The sequence below is a fragment of the Haliotis rufescens genome, unplaced genomic scaffold, assembly GCF_023055435.1.
Source record: "Haliotis rufescens isolate VD_foot unplaced genomic scaffold, xgHalRufe1.0.p SCAF_52, whole genome shotgun sequence".
In the NCBI taxonomy this organism is placed as follows: Eukaryota; Metazoa; Mollusca; class Gastropoda; order Lepetellida; family Haliotidae; genus Haliotis; species Haliotis rufescens.
The window spans coordinates 3,112,244-3,138,413 of NW_025964246.1; the positions used below are offsets into that span (position 1 = coordinate 3,112,244).

The 26,170-nt window shown below is 40.9% G+C and overlaps 1 protein-coding gene across 5 annotated transcripts; it reads right to left on the minus strand.

The window, feature by feature from the left end:
- Positions 1-3,090: 3,090 nt before the first annotated feature.
- On the minus strand, positions 3,091-22,090 carry LOC124152123 (organic cation transporter protein-like). Of its 5 annotated transcripts, XM_046524894.2 has the most exons (11): positions 22,023-22,090; positions 21,214-21,335; positions 15,724-15,777; positions 14,515-14,815; positions 10,964-11,385; positions 7,583-7,822; positions 6,999-7,133; positions 5,468-5,550; positions 4,842-4,962; positions 4,658-4,730; positions 3,091-3,452 (listed from the first exon to the last, which is right to left on the minus strand). In XM_046524894.2, exons 4-11 carry the CDS (start codon positions 14,791-14,793, stop codon positions 3,261-3,263), a joined length of 1,545 nt encoding a protein of 514 aa, XP_046380850.2. In that variant the 5' UTR covers positions 14,794-14,815; positions 15,724-15,777; positions 21,214-21,335; positions 22,023-22,090; the 3' UTR covers positions 3,091-3,260. The 5 variants fall into 5 exon arrangements, with proteins under 5 accessions (XP_046380850.2, XP_046380847.2, XP_046380849.2 ...); XM_046524891.2 differs by lacking the exons at positions 21,214-21,335; positions 22,023-22,090 and adding an exon at positions 18,512-18,893; XM_046524893.2 differs by lacking the exons at positions 21,214-21,335; positions 22,023-22,090 and adding an exon at positions 17,659-17,949.
- Positions 22,091-26,170: the final 4,080 nt, after the last annotated feature.

Consider the following 26,170-nt stretch of genomic DNA (forward strand, 5'->3'; position numbering starts at 1 on the left):
CTTGATGACTGCTCGGTACTCGTTCTTTTCCATTTCTGTGTCCATTTGGACCCCTATCACGTTCAACAGGCTGTCACTGATATACAAACGGCCTCAACAGACCAAATACACTTGCAATGAACTATTCAAACAATGTACTACATTGACTAGTTCACGTTGTTATGGCCCACAGTTGAAAGTTAGTCAGGCTTAGAACATTTTGACCAGCGCTCTTTAAGCTCTGAATATATTGAATTGTTTATACCTTTGTTGTCGCGTGTCACATTTGCGCACACTTATAAGTTAATATAGTAATACATAAAGAAAAATGACAGCTTGGCCAATGCTTGTTGAAGTATCCAATGTTATACGTTTAGCTATTGCTGTATGCTTTGTGAGCAGGTAGAAGTAAGTAATCTCCAGCTGGATTTTTCAGAATGTTGTCACAGTAAGTTGTATTAAACGACTATAATTTATATTATTATTGTGTTAACTATATTGGTCTTCTGTAGAGTATATCCTTTTAAAATATGTGATAATACCCCCTTTCGAAAGCCAGTTTTCCATAGTGAACCAGATGGAGCTTTATTATTGAGAACCACAGGAGAGATGTGAAATTGTTTCTATATCATTTGAACAGCAGCTGTGTGAATCGTTTATGTATCTCATTTTTTTTAAATTTAAAAACTTTTGTTTGTTGTTTATTGTCGCTCTCAAGTGAGTGGCAAAAGAAACAAAGGCGAGTTTCTTTATTATGTTATGGAAAATTGAAAGAATTTAATTATTTAACCATCACTCATTCCTGTAACATGTTTTTCAAAAAGTCATCTGTTGGGTGGGAAATTTTTATGCGAAAATAAATTAGTTCAATGAAGTTTGGGGTGAGAAATGAATTTGCAACCCCATCACCTCTACAATTTTTAATGTTTTAAATTTGTGCCGAATAACGCAAATATCAAAGGTAAGAGATACCCATCAGCACATAAGTATGACGCGAATACTCAAAAAATAATTAAGTTTTAAATCGAATTATATTTTTCAAAATAAAACCAAGTGAAAGTATTCTTTGATTGCTGACCAAGTGCCAGTACAGTTCATTTTTCGGATACAATATGGCTAGGTAAAGATATTTTCAATTGATATCAAACATATCATAGAATAAACTGAGTGGAAGCATTTCTTTTGCTCAACGGTGTATATAATGACTGTCTGTACATATTCTATTCTAGACCAGACAGTCCAGTGACTGACATCATGAGCATCGCTCCACTCAAATCTGATACGATGACATGCAACAAATCAAGTTACGTTGCCTGACAACCCCATCCAGTTAGCCGCCTCTTACGATAAGCATGGGTTGTTCTGGACCTTACCCGGAGTGCTCCAAGTTTATATACTCGTGAATTGGCGAGTTATGGAGTGTTATTTTTATTAAAACCATTGTAATTTAAATGTTATCCTGGATATATGTGCACACTTTAGGGCATTGGTTGTGGCTCGACACCATAACCTATGGACAACGCTTGAAAGTAGTTAAAACACTTTCTTATTCAGGCATATCATCAATGTTCTTCAAAATAAGAAACGCACAAGTAGTGTGTAGTTCATTGAACCTAACGAAATAAAAAAATCCGGTATGTAAGTTGGATATATCTTATTGGAAAATGTTGAGGGGCCTGAAATGCATGTGCATGTTATGACATTCGTAACTCGTGATAGTGGTTATAAAAAGGCAAGCATGAGCCCAACATTTGTCATTCAATTGTAAATATTTCTCAAGTTAAAAAATGCCGAGACTCAGCGCTGCCGATCGGAACATCGCCATAGGACGTATCCAAAGAGAGGAATCGCAGTCTTCCGTTGCACGCCACTTCAACGTCCACCACAGAACCATTTGCCGCCTTTGAGACCGATACACACAGTTCAATTCCACTGCAGATCATCCGAGAACTGGCTGAACAAGAATTACCACTCCTGCACAAGATCGTTAGAGCCACAGAGACAGCAGGACGCATCCCTGGTTTGAGGAGGATATCAGACCAGACTGTCAGGAACCATCTTTGCGAGGCTGGAATCAGACCCAGAAGACCAGTCATCATCCCTGTTTTGCAACAGATCCATCGTTAGCGACGCTTGCGTTGGTGTCATACCCTATAGCCTTGGAATTTAAGAAACTGGAGACGAGTGTGGTTTAGCGTTGAATCACAATTGCTTCTTCACCGGCGAGATGGAAGACAATATGTTTATCGTCATCGAAATGAGGTTTTGCCCCATAATGTATACCTAAATTCGACAATTCGGTGGCGGTAGTGTCATGGTTTGGGGTTTCATATCCTACACCACGAGATCTGACATGGTTGTGGTTCACGGAAATATGACAACAAATCGCTACATCAATCAAATTCTACAACCTCACCTTCTTCCAGTCATTTACCGCCAGAGGGAGCTGTTTCAACAGGACAACGCTCCACCGCACACAGCTTGTGTCACTGTAGACTACCTTCATAATGCCAACATCAACCTTTTGCCCTGACCGTCAAGTTATCAAGATCTCAACCAAATCGAACACCTCTGGCTTGAACTCGATCGACGTGTACGTCAACGTGAGAACACGCAGAAGACACTTCCACAACTGACCAGCGCGTTGCAAGCAGAATGGCGTAGAATTTTGCAGGGCAGAATTTGTACACTTATCCAGTCAGTGCCGAGGAGATGTATAGCCATGATTTATTTACAATAAATTTACTTAAAATCTACCTGTGCGTTTCTATTCTTGAAGAGTGTAATACCAAGTCTGGCTGTTCGTAGAAAACTGGTTCCTTTATGCTCACCAACAATACACGTTCTGGATACTTTGCAAGATTTTGATTGTGGTGTGTAAAAATAATTGTGTTAGAGTCAGTGACTGTCACTGAGGTTTACAGATGCTATAACCTGTGCTACGCCATTGCTGGACATGGCAACCTGTGTAGATCCTAGTTAGAATAGGTCTTCAGCAACCCATGCTTGCTGTAAAAGGCGACTTGTGGTGATAGGTGACTAACGAGATCGGGCGGTCAGTCTTGCTAACTTGGTTGATGCATGTCGTCATATCCAAATTGCGTGGATCGATGTTCATGTAGTCAATCACTTGACTGTCTGGTCCAGACTTGAATTATTACAGACTGTTGTCATGTAGTACAACTAAAACTCTCTCTCTCTCACTAGATATGGAAAGCCATATATTTGTTTCTTTTGTGTCTGTTCATCGGGTTGTGGCCGGATTGTTTGAGCCAGTGTGTTTACAGCTTCGTCTTTTCCACGTCAGCTGCTGTCACCACCATCTGTACATCCCCACATGAGTTCACTTGGCCCCCCAGGGTGTCGGCGAGGGGTTTACCCCCCGTCTCCTTCAGGATCAGGGATAACACTCCACAGGCAGCCATGGTCGATCCAACAATGACGAAAGGCACCACGACATCACCATCTCCTCCCTGTGGACATAACGTTGTACATAATTAGCAAGTGAGGTTTCATTGGACTATTTACATCCACATCCCTCAACAGTTCATACAAAGGACACGCAAGAAACAGTACATTGTGTGTGCAAGTGTCGTTATGACGCATTATAGTGAAGCTGTAAGATATGTATTCGTTTCTTTAACATAATCCACAGCATTGGGAATTAAACGATACATTTAATGAACATTGATATGAAAAGTGTCCTGTGAATGTGTGTTTGTTTGGCAACGTGTATAGTCATACGCTAATAATATTCTTCCAATGTGTGAATGACCTGAACATTTGACATGGCCTTGACACATGGTAAGTATAAAAGAACGTGAAATTATTTTGTGTGGTATCGTGGATTAAAATCAATTATTCAATGCTTTACATGGTCTTTGTGACCTTGACCTTCATCGGATGTTATCGAGAGGCTTCTCAAATTAAGACCCTATCTTAGACAAGGAGAATAGTTAAAAAAGTAGATTATTTTGGATTGATTTAAACACATTTTGTTTACAATGAGATGTATAGAGCATAGGCAATAAACTCCACACCCCAAATATTTACATGATTAGCGTTATGCAATAACACAAGAGATACCCACTGAAGGCAGAGTCTATACAGAGACAAGCAGCAGGAACAGGGTCTCACATATACTTGAATCTATTAGTGTGCTTGATATACTTATTGACAGAGTGAAACAACTGTACATTTTCGTTGTAACTGCGATTGGACCAATACTGATACACCAGGGACTAGCTTGGTTTTACAAATATGAGATAACAAACATTATATTCCTTGCAGTTCTATAAAATGAACATTCTATTAAGTAGCGATAAACGTATTTACACGGGGAACTGGAGACAAAGTCATGACTTTCTATTAAACTATATCCATATCAGTCATAATTTATCTTAGGTTGGTAGGAGACAACATGTTTTGGGTTGACATGTTTGGTAGGAGTAGACTGCAGAGGAATTCTTTGTTGAAATGGCATCCTGACAATGCACGTTTGTATGTATCTTGTGTGGGTCAATATATTGCCGGTGCCCAAGTATGTTCATCACAACAAATATCAACGAAACACTTTCTCATGTCAAGTTTGCATCACAAGTTCGTCTTATGTTATGCCTACTTTCACATCTAACAATACCAACCTAAAAAACTATGAATCCTAACACAATGAACCTACCGTTGCAAAGATGTATGGAGCAAGTATTCCGCCAATGCGAGCCGCTGTATTAGCCGCACCATAACCCAAATTTCTGAAAAGAATAGATAAATCAAATACGTAAAAGCATCTATGCATCAAACTAATAAGCCGCTATCACGTACTCAAATTGTAATAATGGGGGAGATCCCACAATTCGATTTACCTTGTGACAGTCGGGTACGTCTCACTTGACAATAACTGAAGAACACACCAAGCAGCACCAACACCGAGTTTGGCCACCATAGCCAAGACGTTGATAATGATCCCTTGGTCATCTTTAGCGACTAGAACACATTAACGGAATTGACTTTATTGAACATGCAGTGAAAGAACGCAATGTGTACGGAAGACATGGTATTTATGGTGTTAGTACACTGCCATAGAACCGGAAACTGTGTATTCAGAAAGGTTATTAAAGTTGTGTCTATTATTTTCAATGTTTAATGAGAATAGTGGAATAGGAAACACTATTTGCGTTCCGTTTCGCTTAAATTGCGATCGCATTTAACAGTAGGACGTTAGTCTTTTTTAACATTTGGATCAGTTGAGTTTACAAAATACCGAAACGTTATGGTGGATTTAAATAGTACATAGCGAATTCTCTTGATCATTTCAAAAGACGATTAACCCAGCATCTTCTTGTCTTAGAAAGCTGAACCAACTCATCCGTCCTTTAGACTGTGCAGTCAAAGTTCGCTGAGGGTTCAGCTGATGCGACCTTCTATGGAGGTGCCATCAGATATACACGCTGAAATGTTTGGTATTGGAGTAAAAGTCTTGAGTATACACCTGTTCTAGCGACGATGCAAACACCAAAGGAACCGACAGTGGCTGCAGCAAAGAAAATGAAAGCCGTCCATCTTCTGCCAAATCTATAAACATTAACATAAACATAACTAAGTTATTCAATGAAGACAAAGGGATAAACATGTTCATCAAAACCGGATATAATCCGGTATCCCAATTATAAATCATGGTCTATGCAAAAATAACCGATGTCCATGGGTTTCTTTACAGTTGTGGACGTCTTTGCTATACATCACAGGGAGATGTCTTCTCACATAAAGTCAATTTGTCTGTATTATTTTAAACTTTCCATAGAGGCATTACATGTGTCTTTTACTCACTGTGTCGCTTCCATATGACATATACTTAAATTCATTACTCACTTTGTCGCTAAATACATAGGCATTATCTCTAATGGAATATTATTCTGTTTCATGCACATAGATCAATGCATAAAGATCCAGAGCACTCATAACACTCTCTACAAGATTGTATAACAATATGATGACTTCAACGTTCCAAAAGCCAACTTTTCCTTCATGTCGAGCAATATTCCTGCAGCTCGAAGCTTTCGTGTCTATATAACTTCAGGGGTACAATCGATCATGCTAGGCCACCAAGATTTCAAAAAGCGTCAGGTGACTCCAGCTCAAAAGTTCAAGACCTCAGTAAAGTAAAAAGTAATTATGGTAGACATTTCTAGATTTGACGCATCAATGACATAAATGATTTCAGATACAATTCCCTATTTCGATTTGCACCATATGTCCCCTTGTTTTTCAGGTAAACAATTGACTTGCCTTGACATGTGTTTGTGAAGGGTGCCAATTGTTAAGTGCCTCTTCGCAAACACCTGTTATCATTATTATTTGATAGTGATTCATAAACACATGCTTTTGATGTAGTCGGAATCATACAATCGACTCTGCTTTTGTTCGAGATTTCTTATAAATATGGAAAGACTTTGCCGCTTTTATTTGAACTCAAAAGAAAAATACAATATACAATATTGCGTACCTCTGGACAGAATGGTGAAAAAAGCATCGCTATATTATATAACTTTTGTTTGCAATATCAGTACTGGTTGTACATAACTCTGTTGTGAGGCTTATCCATAGTGTAAACTTGGACCTTTACGTTTCTCCAATGAATCTGGTAACAAAACTGATCCTTTACTTGGCACCTAAATTTGAACTGTTTGATATGCTTTGACTCATAAAATGTCATGTCATCGATCCCAATTGCGTGGATCGATGCTCATGATATTAATCACTGGATAGTACGGTCCAGACTCGATTATTACCAGACCGCCGTCATATAGCTGGATTATTACGGAGTGCGGCGTTAAACAACAACCATGCAACCAACCAATCATAAAGTGTCAATAATGAAACAAATATAACGAGGTGGACTTTGCACGCCACGCGTGTGACGTAGTTCCTTGTTGTTCAACGTCGAACTCCGCAATATGCCAGCTAAATGACAGCGTTATGCAAATAATGAAGTCATAGTTTTCGTGATAGATTTATCTTACTTGTTGTTCATGAAGAACGTCATCACAGTGGCTGGCACTTCCACCACTGCCAGAAGGAAGATGTTCAGATACAGGTTGCCTGCGAGTTTCCCTGCACCGAACGATATCCCATAGTACACCAGCGACATGCACATCCTGTAGGACAAAGTATTGTGTAATTTCCTTTATATAACCTCACCAACAAAACGACACCTGTTTGTCGATTCTTCAGAGATTAAATGCAGATCACAATCGGAAGAAAGGCATTCCCCCTCATTTTTGAGTAATTTTACACATCTGTGAACAATATTGCGCGCGTCAGCTTCTTACGAGAGGAAAATAGCCCTCATATTTGATGCCTATGGGTAAGGCGTGTCGAAGTTATTGGCGTTTTCCATATCTATCCCGTGTAAATAAACTGGTATAACATAGAACCGCTTGGGTATTTTGTACAACAATGTGTCACACCATGCCAAGTATTTGTAAATTTTGGCATCTTTTCTTCACTTAACACATGTATTCCGTTTCATCGCTCCATCTTCATATACCAAGGTACACAGAATAGTATCTACCCCCTCTCATACCCGATCCACTTCTGTACTCACCAGATGAACTGTATGATGAGAGACTTCCAGCAGATGCTCCAGCCCCTGTAGATGTCTAGGTACGTGTACCTGCTGCCAGACGCCCTCAGTTTCTGCTCCTCTTCTGCCACTTGTTTCAGCAACTGCAGTGTGTTGGTGGGCTTCTGTCTTTTGTTGTATCGACTCATCTGATCCACGACTTTCTCAGCTTCATCAGTCCGCCCTTTTACAGCCAACCAGCGCAGACTCTCTGGGACAAAGCTGGCAGTGTCGACGGAATTAAATCAGTAAAACTAAAAAATGGATGTTTAAACCATTACCTATACGTTCAAGATAATATTTTGAACGAATATGGTTGAGAATGGTAGAGTGAAAGCCTTCCTTTTCGAAAACAAGAAATTAAAATACCCAACCCTTAAGTCGTCTAACACCAAATGATGATGAACATGTTTGACATTAATAATGGAAACAATATATGAAGAAATATAAATTATATAGAAACAGCTCAACACTGATCAAAATTGTCACTACTTGTCTTGCGTTCATTGTTACAATGAGTCACACCTAAACACAACACATACTCATTTTGTGCACCTTAAACACGAGATATGGGCACATATTCCAAACCTAATTAGCAGTAGCAGATGACTATAAAATATAAGCCTTGAACATCGTGCTAGAAACATTTGGACGCTCAAGGGTGTTTCTCAGGTCAGTGCTGACACGTGTTGACGTCACTGAGATTAGGATTGGGTTACCAAGCCCGGGGTACTGTTGCACATGTCGATAGTCCCGGGGTCACAAAGGCAGGCAAGTATATTGTTGACCCCAACATGCGTAACAGGTTTCTTTAGTCATGTCAGTGTCGCCGGCAGCTTTATTTCTACATTTTTTTCCCACGTTTTCCGGCTGATGCTGGAGTGCAGTTCGGTGGCACTGCAGTAACATGCAATCTTTGGAGGAAGAAAATCACAATATATTTTCTGTGAAATTCTCAATTTTCAAGACTGTACAAGCAGGCGCGAGTTGGAAGGAGAAAGAAGTGTATGTGTGAGCTCAGAACACGGATATTCTTAATCCTCCACATTAAGACAACTGCTACTTTAAAGTTGATATAGAGGCAATTATCACAACTGGAGAAGGTGGCGCGGGTTGTACACCTGAACCACGACGTACTTCAAACTGAGAACAATCAGCTAAACCTGACACTGACAAATAAAAAAAATAAACTTGAAGATATGGAGTGTCGACACCGAAGGAACAATTTAATAGTCCATGGGTTAAGTAATAATAGCAGTGAATCATGAGCGTGATGCGTGTCTGATTAACTCTACTACTGTTTCCTTGGTGGCCATGTATTTGCCGTCCTTCTTCGACTTTTTTGCCAACTTCATCCATGAAATCAAAGGAATTCCTCCCTGGGCATTGATTGTCCAGTCTTTCCTCACTTGAGGACGTCAATAACTTTCTGTTTATATTCAGAGGACCACAAGACAGAACAATCAGATACATTGTCATCCATAATGGCATGTCTGAAATAACAGTTGTTTGTCCAGAACCTTTACTTATACATGTACTTAACTTATAATGGTAGTTGTAACAAGGATCGTCATCTCTCTTAACAAACTCTCTCAATTTGAGTAGATATAATTAACGTAATATTTTTATATATCAAAGATGAGGCTATTTGTGCCGCAATTGCAATAGTTTAACCTTTTGCAAATAATATGCCATCCGAATGTTTGAATAAATAAAAGAAAACATAACTAGTTGTCACAAAGCCTTTACTAATGTTTCGGTGATGATCAAAGGGAAACAGTGAATTAAGATGAAAGGTGGAGCTGTTTACGTTATCAAAACACATCTCAAAGATGGAGAAGCTAATTGTACCTAAATGTAATACTATGAACACCTTTTAAAAGGATCAGTTGTTTCATTTTTTTAGGTAAATTGATATCAAAACAATATACTGTGTGTCAAATATACATAACCCAACCAATGAAAGCAGGAAATATAATCATGTGAGTAGATATTTTTTCAGCAAAGATCATCATTCATTAATTTAAAAAAAAAGTAATAATGCTTTATTTGGTGCACATTAGAGTCTAAATTTGGCCAGGCCGTATTTTATTTGTGTTTTACAGTAGTTAAGAAACCATATAAAAAAATATTTTATGATTTAATGTTGATGCATCCATGTGTGAAAACAATTCAGTGAACAGATCTTTGGAAAAAAAATTCAGTGAATAGATCCCTATAAATGACTGTCCTTTTGACTTCTGTGAATATGATTTTAAAACTCACACACGTCACTGTCAATTACATGCATTGGGCAAGTTGTATTATAGTGATGAGAAATATAACTCCTATTGGCTGCTGTACTGATTAAATAGTCTTGTCTTGACAAACATTTTTTCTCCATTTTTCTCGGTTCTATAAGTGGCATAATCGAATTGGTTGTGTCTGTTATATGCAATTTTGGATTAGTCTTGGAGTATTCGCATATTTTACCTCGGCTCTACATGTGTCTGTGTGCTGACTGTGCTAAGAACAAGTCTGTGATTGGTCAGTTGGATACAGATTTCTGCATTTTTGAGCTAAGCTATCATGCAAACTGGAGGTGACTGCCAGGTTATATCGGCCCCCTATCTACTGAGAAAAGGCGAACACAAAGTACCCCATCAGATAGGTGCGGTTCCAGGATTCGGACACCATACATCATGATGTCATTATGAACCTGTCGAGGAGTGTGAGGTCACGGTACACAAATGGGATTAAACAGCGTGCTCTTTGTTGAGCGATATTCCAGCAGCACAAGCCTTTGGTGTACACATTTCGCAACATTTGAGATACAATCGAGCATTCTTTTTCGACCAAGGTTTCAAAGAGCATCACACGACTCTTGCTCAGAAGTTCTTTGATCCTTGTTCCAACATTCAAAGCCTTGGTAAAGCTTTATAGGGGTTTTGTGGTGGGCAATTGGAGGAAATTTGATGCATGAATGACGAAAAGGATGTTCGATGAAATTCCCCATTTTGACTTGTATCATATGTTCTCGTGTTTTACCCCTAGTTTACTTCACATGCGTGTGCTTTTGATGAGAGGCACCGGTAGGGCAGGATCCCTTTATCTTTAAGCGAACACCTTGTGTCATTACTTTGTGATAGGGATCCATGATGTATTCAGAGTCGTGGAATATAGGAGGAGATGTATCCCGTTTATTTGAACGAGGAACCGAATCCCCATTGGTGACTATTAGATGGTTACCTTAAACATATTTTGAATAATGCAGAACGTAAATGAGACTTTTTGGATTTTAACATTTGCAATCACCATATATCACCAATCACACTTTGAGTTCCAACTTTCTCAGGCTTAATTTCGGGATACCGGGATACTTACAACCATCCGGCGAAGAAGGGTAGATGAAGGGCAGCCGCTATGATGTGTTGATCAGACCAGTCAGGCCTCAACCAGCTCGACAGGGCAAATACACATACACCCGTTACCCAGACTGGCATTGCCGATGCAATTGGTCGCCATTTCCTTCCAATGAACTCCATGAAATACGGGTAGCTTACAACCAGAAGAGAGCCAATCGTCATCCCGATGAGAAAACGCAACGCTGTAAACATCTGCCAGTTGACGGAGAATGCTGCCACCAGATTGAACCCACTTTGAAGGACCAGGCTGATGAAGTAAGTCCACTTCCGACCGAGGACGTCAGCAGACTGTCCGCCAAACAGTGCCCCAAAGAACACTCCGGCCATTTGAACTGATGTGATAATGGACTTGAGAATATTCTGGTCACATATGAGATCCCACTGGAAAAAAAAGACATTTGATTTGTTATAATGTTGATGAGATAAGACGGCAGTTGATCAACTGAACCTAGGTAACGTATGGCTTTGTAGTATACATTACATAAACATAAGGTGTGAAGTTCATTTGATCATGCAGCTAGGCTCCAATAACAATCAAATACTAGTAGCCAATTCCCTTCCACTGATTTACACGTCTGAATAAGAAATAAAGGAGACCAGTGAGACCGCCTCATATGTTTCATATTTAGATCCTTGCATAAAGATACAGAACTTTTGAGATACAATCGAGCATGCTTCTTCGACCAAGATTTCAAAGAGCTCATACGACTCTTGCTCAGAAGTTCTTTGATCATGGTTAAAAACAAATGTTTTATGGTAGGCATGCGGACAACGTTTCCAAATTTTACGCATCAGTGCCAACAATGATGTCCTGTGCAATTCCCTATTTAGACTTGTACCATATTTTCCCATGGTTTTTTTTCAGGTGAACAATTGACTTGCCTTTGCATGTGTTTGTAACAGGTGCCAACGGTGGGGAAGGATACCCTCGCCTTTTCGCGATCACCTGGTATCATCACTATTTGATTGTGGTTCATAAACACACGCTCACGATAAGATCGGAATTGTACAATTCCTTTGCTATATTCAGATATATGTATTGCATATGGAAAGGGTTTTGTCGCTTTATTGGTATAGGCGGCTGTACGCCTGATTTGACGGCTAGCTCAAAAGGTGAGAGTTATATCAGACAAAACAAGCATTTTTGGTATGATACTCAATGGCTCGAAGATTATAAGTATGCAACTGTCATTAATGACGTCAGAGCGAACAATTGACCATTAGGTTACACATGTCGTGTATATCCTCCAAGTGCCTGGGATGCAAACACTGCCTGTTGTGATCGAAGTCGAACACGTCGATCTAGATCATCTACAAATATATCACTGGATAACACGATGAGTTATGTACAATATGTACTGTGTTATCACACTGGAATAGGGTACCCTGTTTCTATTCCTGTATGATCAACAAGACATAAATACTAAGTACTTCATCTCTGCACTAGAGTCTCTTTGTAACAGTTTCTCGTTTCACCCGATGACCCAACGCATTTTTCGATGTTAATGTCAGGAAGTGAATACACAGATGCAGTGTTCAAAGGTTTCTCCCTCGCCACACGGATGTGGGTTGCTCCCATCCCTATCATTCAGTGGCTCGCTACACGAGTGTGGGTTGCATCCATAAAATACATGTACGTGGCTCGCTACACGAGTGTGGGTTGCATCCATATCATACTATGGCTCTCTAAACAAGTGTGGGTTGCATCCATATCATACTATGGCTCGCTAAACAAGTGTGGGTTGCATCCATATCATACTATGGCTCGCTAAACAAGTGTGGGTTGCATCCATATCATACTATGGCTCGCTAAACAAGTGTGGGTTGCATCCATATCATACTATGGCTCGCTAAACAAGTGTGGGTTGCATCCATATCATACTATGGCTCGCTAAACAAGTGTGGGTTGCATCCATATCATACTATGGCTCGCTACACGAGTGTAGGTTGCATCAATATCATACTATGGCTCGCTACACGAGTGTGGGTTGCATCCATACAATACCATGGCTCGCTACACGAGTGTTGGTTGCATCCATAAAATACCATGGCTTGCTACACGAGTGTGGGTTGCATCAATATCATACTATGGCTCGCTACACGAGTGTGGGTTGCATCCATTTCATACTATGGCTCGCTACACGAGTGTAGGTTGCATCCATTTCATACTATGGCTCGCTACAAGAGTGTGGGTTGCATCCATTTCATACTATGGCTCGCTACACGAGTGTGGGTTGCATCCATTTCATACTATGGCTCGCTACACGAGTGTGGGTTGCATCTATAGCATACTGTTGCTCGCTACATAAGCCTGGGTTGCATCCATCTCATACTGTTGCTCGCTACATAAGCCTGGGTTGCATCCATCTCATACTGTTGCTCGCTACACGAGTGTGGGTTGCATCTATATCATACTGTGGCTCGCTACGTAAGTATGGCTTGTATCCATATCTTACCGAGGCTCGATTTATGACTGTGGGTTGCGTCCATATCATACTGTGGCTCGCTACATAAGCCTGGGTTGCATCCATATCATACTATGGCTCGCTACATAAGTGTGGGTTGCACCCATATCATACCATGACTCGCTGCACGAGTGTGGCTTACGTCCTTATCATACTGTGGCTCGCTACGTAAGTATGGCTTGTATCCATATCTTACCGAGGCTCGATTTATGAGTGTGTGTAACATCCATTTCATACTGTGGCTCGCTACGTAAGTATGGCTTGTATCCATATCTTACCGAGGCTCGCTTTATGAGTGTGGGTAACATCCATGTCATACTGTTGCTCGCTACACGAGTGTGGGTTGCGTCCATATCACACTATGATATTATACCGGGCTTGCTTCAAGAGTGCGGGGTGGATCTATAGTGTGGCTGACGTCCTTATCATACTGTGGCTCGCTAGACGAGTGTAGGTTGGATCAATATCATACTGTGGCTCGCTACATGAGTGTAGGTTGGATCCATATCATAGTGTGGCTCGCTACATAAGTGTGGGTTGGATCCATATCATAGTGTGGCTCGCTACACGGGTGAAGGTTAGATCCATATCATACTGTGGCTCGCTACTCGAGTGTAGGTTGGATCCATATCATACTATGGCTCGTTACATAAGTTTGGGTTGTGTACATATCATAGTATGGCTCGCTACATAAGTGTGGGTTGGATTCATATCATACTGTGGCTCGCTACACGAGTGTGGGTTGGATCCATATCATACTATGGCTCGTTACATAAGTTTGGGTTGTGTACATATCATAGTATGGCTCGCTACATAAGTGTAGGTTGGATCCATATCATACTATTGCTCGTTACATAAGTTTGGGTTGTGTACATATCATAGTATGGCCTGCTATACGAGTCTGGGTTGCACCCATCACTGTCATACTGTGGCTCGCTATGCAAGTCTGGGTTGCATCCACATCATACTATGGCTCGCTACCACACCTTAGATGTTACACGGTTGCAATAACTCAATTAAAAGGGACTGAATTAAGGCTACCTACCTCGCTGGCGACAGTGTTTTTATCCTGGCTGAACACAACCTGACAGGTGATGTTGTCCGAGGTGGGACACAATTTCAATGTGACGTTGTTCATGTAGTCGGTCTCATCAACAGAGGCCGCTGTAGCTGGGACACACCACCAATCTGGAGTAGTCCCCGCAAACGACATCATCAACATCCCCCACGCCATCAGCATCTTTGGACCGAATATGAAGACAACCATGAGGATCTGGAAGCGGGACATGCCCCCGACGGCCTCGATGATGTCGTCCGTGTGCATCCTTGTTATCGTAGCGTCTTCACTGTTTGCAAAGGAACAACGGGGTAGTCTTGTATTGATACAAACGGTACAGCACGATGTTAAGAGAGTTGGCAAACGTTACTGTGATCTTAAGGATCTATATATAACTGAACATGCTTGAGGTTTTGATGACATAAACATTTAACTGTGTACACAACAATCCAATTGTCAAGACAGACGAAGGTAGCTTGATATTGTTTTACTGCGTTGTTGTCTACGTCACGCTTTAAAATGTCTTTCCCTTTTAAATTGATATTCACATCTATTTTGGAAAGAAAATCATATTTCACGGTAACTTGTGTAAATATATCAAACGTCGACGCCAGAGAACTACCAGTCTCGAGTATCAGTGATGACACTAGGTTCGCGACAATGGAAAGTATGCCTAGCCCTACCAGTGGTACCCGTCACTCACACAATGTGCGTGAACACACAAGTGTATGTTTATAGGGCAGAACTCCTGCCATGGGACAGTGTCCTGTAAAATTCTATATACCGGTACACTTTAAATAGTTGGTAATATGTGAATCTAAATAGTCCCAATATCAAACACAAAAATTAGGGTCGCATAGAATTATCTTTTGTATATTTTCTTTATTAAGAGTCTGGCCTAGCGGTAGCTTTGATTAATGAAATAAGCTGCAGGTATTTTATAATACATGGACGGTTCAAACACAGCGTATGATAAACATGAGCGGGGTCTCTAAATAAGAACTATCTTAACTTGCAGACCTGGTCTAAATGTAAAACTAAAGTTATGAGTGAGCAATATTCCAGCAATATCATTCGGAAGGCAATATATGACCATGGACAGATGGAAGGGTTGTTTGACCTTTCCTCATTCAACCAGAATTGTTTAATATATTTTCGCAGTTATTTTATAAAGCATTATAAACAAACATTACTCACCTTTATACAATACAGGGCATAAACGTCCAGTTTGGTGAACAGTAAACATGCGATCTGTAAACAAAATGTCTTCTGTTTAGCAGTTTGCCCGGTTACAGCTATTAGGGGAAAAGGAGGGGAGAATGATTTTAGTAAATGTTGTTGATAACGGATAATTTCGGGGGGTTGGAGGTTGGAGGGGGGGGGGGGGGGGGGGGGGGGGGTCAGGAAGGGGCAAGGTAAGTAGTGGATCAAGCGATCCTTACTAAATCGTATCTAAAAACCGGGTTTTGTGTTGGACAACATAATGCATCGTAATCTCGTGTCTCTATGGCATACATACATTAAGGCTTATTTTACAACCCTCTTTCAACGATCTCACAACGTTTGAAATTGAACCCTATCTCATTTTAACGCAAATCTTTTAACGTACCCGGCAATATCAGCTGATAGCTGCGCTTTTAGCGTTCACCTACCTGCTGTCAGACCTGCTGCAGTGTGTGTGAGAAGGTCAGCGTGCCATGATAACAGCGATCTCCTCTCTTGTGTACTCCCCAGGCTCAGATGTCCTTTATATATGTACATGGCTTTAACAGTGTGTGCGTTGTGTCAACACGGTTCTATCCTCAGATTGTCCTGCCCTTTCTAGAAGTCGTATTAGGGGGGGAGGAGATGTTATTCGAGGGTGGACACCCACCCATGGCTGAGATTTTTAGATTTATAATGCAGATTAGATTAAAAAAATATGGGGCAAAATAAAACAATGCAACAATGTATTTTGTGGCAGGCGATCTAACCATCTTTCAACAGTTTGTAGCATGATGTTATTGTTTACCAGCATTTTCTGGGACATTTTATATTTTATGATACATTCCCAAGCCCACCCACCCCGAATAGGAAGTGGTCGGTTTGTTTTAAACATACTTCATTGGCAACGGGATTGGGCAAAAGTTATCCAACTTAGGTGGCCCTTTCCATAATGTATTTGTACAGACATTGATTATATTTATAGATCATTTTACTGCCACTACAATACTTATTTCTGTATGTGTCGTACGCCGTCCCAATGACGTCATACTATGTTAGAGTTCACTGTGACGTCAAAACAGCGTAACGGTATAACTGTACTCTTTAAAGTCACATGCGTGAAACCGGTTGAGTAAATTATACAGCTCATCTTTGGACTTTTGTATTTTATATATATATTCTGTCAGTTTCAAGCACGTCTAAAGCTCGTAGACGGCTCCGCGCGTTGCAGACGCCAGATCGCTAGTTCATACAGAACAACTGAATGAAATGAAGTAAATCACAACAGTAGGATCAGCAGAATCAATAAAATTGACGGAAATAACGGTCCACAGAGATTAATCGACCTTCCTTAAAAGTGTCAAAATCAAGAATTGCACCCAGCACACGTGTGTTGCACTGCTGCGTGTTGCACGTATAAACTATAGGATGTGTTTACTGTTACGTTTTACAGACAATACGTGCTTCCTCTGTTATATTTGTTTGTCGTCAACACCTATCTTTGTTCTAGTACTTGGTATCTGGCCAGGGGGCACGGGTGGCCCAGTCGTCAAAAGCGCCGCGATTCGCTGTGCAGAGTTGCGTCCCTTGGACACACCAGAAACCTGTGATTGTGGGTTCAAATCCCGGTTCGCCCCGATTATGTTTCTAGGGTTGGCAGCACCATACCTGTGCTCGTGGGTTTCTCCGAAGTGGTAAACGTCGGATACCTGCATCACTTTCCTCCCACATTAAGCTGACACGCCGTGATATAACTGGAATACTGTTAAAAGCAGCGTTAAACCCAACTCACTCACTCATTCATATCTGGCCAACATCAACATCTCGGTAATTCCTTTCAAAAATGCAGTGAAAATGTACGTGTATTGGTGTTACCATAACAATGTTCAGTAATGCTCAAAGAATATAGTACATTGACAACATACTGACCTCACAGACGAATCTCAGACTCATCCCGCTCCCTCATTGCATGATGGGTAATTACAACACACCAGTCAATTGACCTTAATGTTTTCCAAGTGCGGATTCCGGTTTAGAATGGATCCCCAGCAACCTATGCTGGTCGTCAGGGGCGAAATAATAGATCTAGTGATCAGAATTGGTGTCCCGACGACATGGATGGTTGATATCCATCACTGCACCATCTGACCCAGACTCGATTATGTACCGACTGTCATATAGCAGGGATATGTTTAAGTTTGAATTGGCCTGGTGAGCCACAGTGCCTTGGCGCTTTATTTTGTCGCTCTATTTGATGTAAAGCTACATCTCTACAGCATGACCGCAGGGCGTGAACGCGACGTGAGTACTTGCTCCGCAACTCGTACTTCACAAGTGTCAGGTTGCAAAATGGACACAGACAAAGACATGGTGAGAAGGTCATATAGACCCATGTATTGTTGGACGAGTACATATTTGTAGTTAAGATTTCTTATGATTATGTAAATGTTTTATGTCGTTATTTATGTAAAGTGTGTCTGTGTGAATATCGTGCTTGAACGACGTAACTGAAATTGTGCCCGAACATTGCTCTCATGTAAAGACTCACACTGTGTAGATATATGTGGCCAACATCTCGGAAACTGCTTTCATAAGTGCAGTGATAATGTACATGAATTGTTGTTACCATAGCAATGTTATTAAATGCGATGGTAATGTACAGTAATGTTCAAAGAATGTGGCACATTGACTGACCATCATACTGACCTCGCCGACCAATCGCAGACCCATCCAACTCCCTCATTGCATGATGGATAATCACAACACACAGCAGTCAACTCACCTTGATTTTTTTCCCAGTGGTGATTCCGGGTTAGAATTGATACCCAGCAACCTATGCCTGAACGTCAAGGGCGAAATAATGGATCGAGTGTTCAGGCTTGGTGACGTGGTTGGTGGCCTGTCATCGTGTCCCGACGACAAGGATGGTTGCTCATGATATCAACCACTGCATCATCTGGCCCAGACTCGATTATGTACCGACTGCCATATTGCAGGGATATTTTTGAGTGTGGCTTTAAACAACACACATTTTGAATTACCCTGGTGAACCACTGTGGCTTTGTGCTTTTTATCGCCTAGTTGATGTGATGTTGATGTGGAGCTTCATCTCCACGGCAGGCCCTGGGGGCGTATAAAGGTGTTGTCATTAATCTTGCCAGGTGAATGCGACGTGAGTCATATGCTTCGCAACTCGTACTTCACAAGGGACAGGCTGCATAATGTACACAGACAATGACATAGCGAGAAGATCACCTTGACCCATGTAATGTTGGACAAGTACATATTTTTAGTTAAGATTATGTAAATGTCTTATGTCGCTTTTATTTATGTAAAGTGTGTGTGTATAGTGTTAGAGTGCCCGAGCATAGTTCCCATGTAAAAACTCATACTGTGTAGATACATGCAGGGATACACATTGTGTACACACATGCAGGACGACACATTGTGTACAAACATGCATGACGACACACTGTGTACGTATACAGATGGTGACACCTTGTGTACATACATACAGGACGACACACTGTGTACTTACATACAAGACGACACACTGTGTACCTACTTACAGGACGACACATTGTGTACATACATACAGGACGACACACTGTGTACATACATGCAGGACGACACACTGTGTACTTACATACAAGACGACACACTGTGTACCTACTTACAGGACGACACATTGTGTACATACATACAGGACGACACACTGTGTACATACATACAGGACGACACACTGTGTACTTACATACAAGACGACACACTGTGTACCTACTTACAGGACGACACACTGTGTACATACATACAGGACGACACACTGTGTACATACATGCAGGACGACACACTGTGTACTTACATACAAGACGACACACTGTGTACATACTTACAGGACGACACATTGTGTACATACATACAGGACGACACACTGTGTACATACATGCAGGACGACACACTGTGTACATACATGCAGGACGACACACTGTGTACATACATACAGGACGACACATTGTGTACATACATACAGGACGACACACTGTGTACATACATGCAGGACGACACACTGTGTACTTACATGCAGGACGACACACTGTGTACATACATACAGGACGACACACTGTGTACATACGTACAAGACGACACACTGTGTACATACATACAGGACGACACATTTTGTACATACATACAAGACGACACACTGTGTACATACATACAGGACGACACATTGTGTACATACGTACAAGAGGACACACTGTGTACATACATACAGGACAACACACTGTGTACATACATACAGGACAACACACTGTGTACATACGTACAAGACGACACACTGTGTACATACATACAGGACGACACACTGTGTTCATACATACAGGACAACACATTGTGTACATACATACAGGACGACACACTGTGACACACTGTAGATACATACAGGACGACAGACTATGTAGAGGTATGCATGACGATACACAATCGTTCGGTAACAAATTCCAATCCCGAGTTTTGGTAGCTCAAGTGGTCCGTGCTTGGTGCAAGGGGCTAAGTCGTTCGTGCGATCTTCGTTCTAGAATACAGCGATCTCACACACTTCATTGTACATGATGTTGTGATAGTGTTCTTATATCTCATAGCTTGGTTGAATTAGACTAGGTCGAACGGTCCTACCTTCCTAGCTTGATGTGAGTGCATTCGATAATGTGTACAAGCAACATTGATAAATATCGAATGCACCCTGATATACTCACATCCATTTCACAGTTACAGGGTCTGATAGCGTACAGACTGTGTACGTCACATGCATCGTACAGTTACGATGTATGAATTATGAGGAAACACAAAGTGTCAAATATGAGCATACACCGCCAGACACAGGTTGTTCTGACAACATGTTGCCATGCTTCAGCTTTAATAATGCTCAATCATGCGAAACATTTCAATTCACGCAATTCAGTTTACAGACAATGCATGTCTTCCGGAAAAAAAACCCTGCTCTTTTGTGTTTAGAACGGTCGGCGATTTGCAAAGGCCATCAAGTTATGGCTATAACCCGTAACACGATGCTGGCATCATTAACGAATATGGAAATTTTAATAAATCCCTGGTGTGAGTCACATCGTGCTGTGCAGCACTGTGATGACCCGGTGCCACGGGCTACGATGAAGCACCAGTGAACATCATACCATGTAAGGGCTAAATGGCCTCACGGAAGTGGCTCAATGGACTTGATTGAACAATGAACATTCCATTGCAGAGACGTATGGAGCAATCATGCCACCAACTCGTGCTGCTGTATTAGCTATGTAAACAAAACCTTGAAAATACATTACCACAATTTTGGCAAATATTAAAGGCTGTTTGATAGCTGAACGTTATTGGTCGTCACGTCAAAGTCCAATTATGTACTTCGTGAATGTCGCCATTTAGGAGCCACATAAGATAGATACACCGTGTCCTGAATCACTATGTGTACGGTACCTTATGACAGTAGGGTACGTCTCACTTGACAGCAATCCGTAGGCACACCAAGCTGCACCAATACCGAGTTTGGTCACCAGAGCCAAGACGTTAATGATAATTCCTTGTTCCATCTTTTGAAACTGAAACATACGTACGGTATTTATTAATATGATTGAACAGCTGAATTCGAACATGCCCTCATATTTACGGTATTGATTAATGTGATAGCTTAGCTAAAACGAACGCCCCTTCACATACATGGTATGTATAAATGTGATAGCACAGCTTAATCGAGCACCCCTTCATATTCACTGTACTGATTAACAAATAACTTCATCTTCACAGGGGGCGGTCGGGTAGCCTAGTGGTTAAAGCGTTCGCTCGTCACGCCGAAGACCCGGGTTCCATTGCCGACATGGGTAAAATGTGTGAAGCCCATTTCTGGTGACCCCCGCCGTGATATTGCTGGAATATTGCTAAAAGCGGCGTAATACCTTACTCACTCACTCACTCACTCACTCATCTTCACAGTATTAATCATGTTGAGAGCACAGTTAAATTGAACACCACTTCAAATTCACGGTATTGACCCTGTTGATAAGAAAGATGAATCGGACACCATTTCATATAGAAAGTACGTCATGAATGATGTTACAAAATAAGGCGACGGTTAATAGTTCCAGTATGACGTCTACTGGAGTCAACAATGCACTGTGTAGGACTCAAAAGGTGATCTGCAGATCATTTTCTAAAACATATTTCACTGGCACATATCAATTTGTCATGCAGTTCAACTTATGGCATAAGGACGTACAAATGAACTTTACCGTTACAAATCAATACCAGAAGCGGCAACAGCAGAGAAACCAACCGCTGTCCATTTTCGACCAAATCTACAAACATAAGCAATGAGGTTGATGAGTGAACGAGTTCAAACGTAACGTCTTATCAACAATATCTCAAGCATAGGGATAAATGAGGTTAACCTAACAAACGGACATCATGTAAATATAGATAGATATATGAGCTGGATTCATTACAAAACATATAAGAATAGCCATACTGTATGGAAGTAATGTGAAACACAAAACCACCGGCAGCACTGTTTACACAACCTTTGTCGTACACAATTTAGAGCAGAAGCTGTTAGAAGGGGAGAGGACTGAAAAGAAACCCACATTCTTCTTTGAAATTGTGGATGTGTAGAGCAGGACATGCCTACCCTTTTCGCGGAACCTGATGTCATAACTGATTTTTAGTTATCTATTCATATAATTTCGCCATTACATTGCCTTTTACTCCCATTGTATCTCTTTCTTTGTCTAATCTAGATCAGGTATTCCCCGGCGTTGACGTTTTACATGTACACTAAGGGACAACTCACTGCTTCAGATAGATGCTGTCAAGAGTTTTGTCGAGAATAAACGTCGTAGTATAAACAATAAAGATGTTAAATTCCACATTTAATCTCAATAAAATGGTAGCTGATCGAACTATTAAAGTCCACTTGTTTCTTTCTCAACTCGACGGTGAAACCTTCTTCAAATGTAACAGATGCTGTCATCTTCAGTTATGAAGTTGTCAACATCTGGAAGCACAAGAGCGTATTACGGATAGAAGGTAACTGCATCTGGAGTTGAATTTGAGTAACATGAGAAAACAATATCTCTATTGTTTATTGCATGAATCAAACAGTTTTCATTGTTGATGTTTTGTCAGACATATACATGTACAATAGGAAATGAGTAACATTGCTTGACACATTTTGACCATTTTGACCCTAGGTATTGTCTCAACAAATTAACCTGTGATTCAAAGCGGCCTTGTCTACGAGCTGAATTTAATACTTATTCAACAACATGTGTCAAGGATATTGTCCTGGACCAGTCCCACGCTTTATGAAAACATCCAAATGTACCCACTGATCTCCCATTCACACAATATAAGATGTATCAACGAACGTCATTGTATCCTCGTTGGGGGAAATAGTTTTATCTTGTGATGATACCTGTGGGAATTCAGATTTGGGTGGGTGAGTGAGTTGGGTTTAACACCACTTTGAACAGTATTCCAGTTATATCACAGTGTGTCAGCTTGATGTGGAAGGAAAGCTTAAAGTGATGCAGGTCTCAGACGTTTACAACTTTCATGAAACCCAGGAGCAAGGACATTGTGCTGACAAGTGTGTAAATGAGCATGGTTTCACGCCGCTTTTCGCAATATTCCAGCAACATCACGTCGGGGGACACCAGAAATTGGTTTCACACATTGTACCCATGTCGGGAATCGAACCCGGGTCTTCAGCGTGACGAGCGAACGCTTTAACCACTAGGCTACCCGACCGCCCCCATTGTGCTGACAAACCTCTAAACATTATTAAAGCGATTCGAACCCACGATCATAAATTTCTGGCGCGTCCAGAGGACGCAAATTTGAAAGGGGATTTGCGGCGCCTTACACGACTGGCAACCCGTGTCCCCGAGTCAGGTTTAGATTACATTGCCAGCAACTTGTGTTTGTCTTACGAGGCGACACATTAAATCGGGTGGTCAGGCTCCTTGAATTGGTTAACAGGGTGGCATCGCACCCAACGGTGTGGACCAATGCCCATAATATCAGTCACTGAATCATCTAGGCCAGGATCGATGTACAGGCAATATAGCCGGAATAATATTATGTTATTGAATGGCTGTTACAGGTCCAAGGTCAGTCGTATTGGCCTTAGGGTGACCATATTGGCCCGAGACGAAGACATTTTCATTAGACATTTTTATTAATCAACTATCTTTATTTCAACCATCTTTCAAAATATGCAGTAAAAACATCAAACTATCTCATAAAATCAACACTGTTTACTCCATCAACATGTTCATAGGTAAAAACTTTTCAAACATTAACTATTAACAGTTTTAACAATATGCAAAATCACAACATAAGGGAATTAAATCTTCCGAAACCACCTCTATTCTATACATTCAGTATCAAATTTGCTCTTTTTCCAGACTTCCAAACAACGAAATGTCAAATTACATTTCACAATATCTGAGTATTTCGACATAATATCATGGTATAAATTCTGAAAAAGTGTTGTTTGGATTCTAGCATTAAAAGAACATTTTTCTGTGAATCCTGGGAACTGTCCTTATGAAAGTGCTTTCTTTTTCCTGAAAATATACTGAACAGCATTGAAAAAGCACCACCATGAAAATGGATGTATTTTTATCGGGGCTTAAGTAATATAAATATATATAAGTGACTGAGTAATAAACGACGTTCTGGACGAAGCATGAAGAAGAACAGCTCGTCAAAACACATTCCTATTTTTTTTGTGAGCGAAATCGCCAAAACGCAACACTTTGCGTGCACATCATGGAAAACGTGTTTTGTTTCACGACAAGCATGCAGAACAGGGCTATTAAAGACTTGCTGCTGACGTAAAGGGTACTGACAAAAGAAATGCCAAGATTAACAGCAGAGGAACGTGAACGTGCCTTGGGCATGCTTCAAGTTGGTCGTTGCACAACGGTTTCAATGCCATCATTCAACAGTCCTCGGGCTACTGAGCATATACCAGCACTGATCGACATCGAAATGAACGTCTGCGTTGGGCCAAAAGGCATCGTCATTGGAGATTGCGGCAGTGGCATGTTGTGCTGTTCTCTGATGAGTCCCGTTTTCATTTATGGAATGCTGACGGTCGACTGCGAGTGTGGCGTCGACGTGGAGAACGTTACCGCAATGACTGCGTTGTACAGACAGATCGATGGGGGGGAGGGAGTGTCATGGTGTGGGTCGGCATCAGTCATAACCATCGAACAGAGCTCCATGTTTGTCGTGGAAGAGTAAATGCCCTTTACTACGGGAATGACATATTGGCAAATCACGTCATCCCATTCTTTCATCAGCACCAGGATATGCACACCTTCCAGCAAGATAATGCAAAAGCGCACACAGCACGTGTTTCAACACAGTACCCAGCGAACAATAATGTGCCTCTGCTTCCATGGCCAGCCCTGTCACCCGATCTATCACCAATTGAACATCTATGGGATTACCTGGGTCAACGCCCCTCACGTCGTCCGCAAGTACAGAACCTGAGAGAACTTGAAGATACACTACGTCAAGAGTGGAATGCCCCAGAACACTATTCGCAGATTTATTCGATCAATGAGAAGACGTTGCATGGCCTGTGTTGCTGTCAATGGCGGACATACCAGATATTGACTTTTCATTTTTACCCTATGTGTCTTCCTTACACTGATGACGTAAATGTAATTACTCTGGGTATTCCTGTTTCCTTTGTCGTCTTTCTTGATAATCCGTCTATGTTTGTTCTAATCAAAATCGGTCATTGCTCAAGTTGTTTTTTTAATATTTATTGCTGGTGCCTAGAGTGTTCTTCCAAACTGGTTGATGTGAGTACCAAATGTCTGATGTAGGAGACACTAAAGGTCGAAGGTAGAACCGTGACTCCGCAGCCATCAGGTCTGTGGGAAGTGTATGCTTTGTAGATTTTGACAGAGCGATTTGGATCTTATTGCTTTTCAAAGAGGCGTGGTATTACCTTCCTGTAATTGTTTGTTTCAGATCCATTCCGAGTCTTCGTACTCTGCTCTAAAAATGAAGAATGAAATACAATTTACTACAAAGTATGTGACTACTGGAAAACTATTTTCACAATATTGTAATTCCATAGAGTATTCAAATATCTTTTACAATAAAAATGACACTATATGATAGAGGCAATTTAAAAAAAAGTCACTTAATTATCAATATTTTCAAACATCTAAAGTATACTCCTAGACTTTTCTACTTAATTCTAGACAAATTAAACATTATTAGGAATAATTAAGATTATTTTGTTATTTTTACCATTATATTCAAGAAATTCTCGTCTTGATGAACCTGCCTTCAGCATAATGTCTCCCCATAATAAGTTAGTGTGTTCTTTTCTTCCCCGGTAACCAAAATAGAC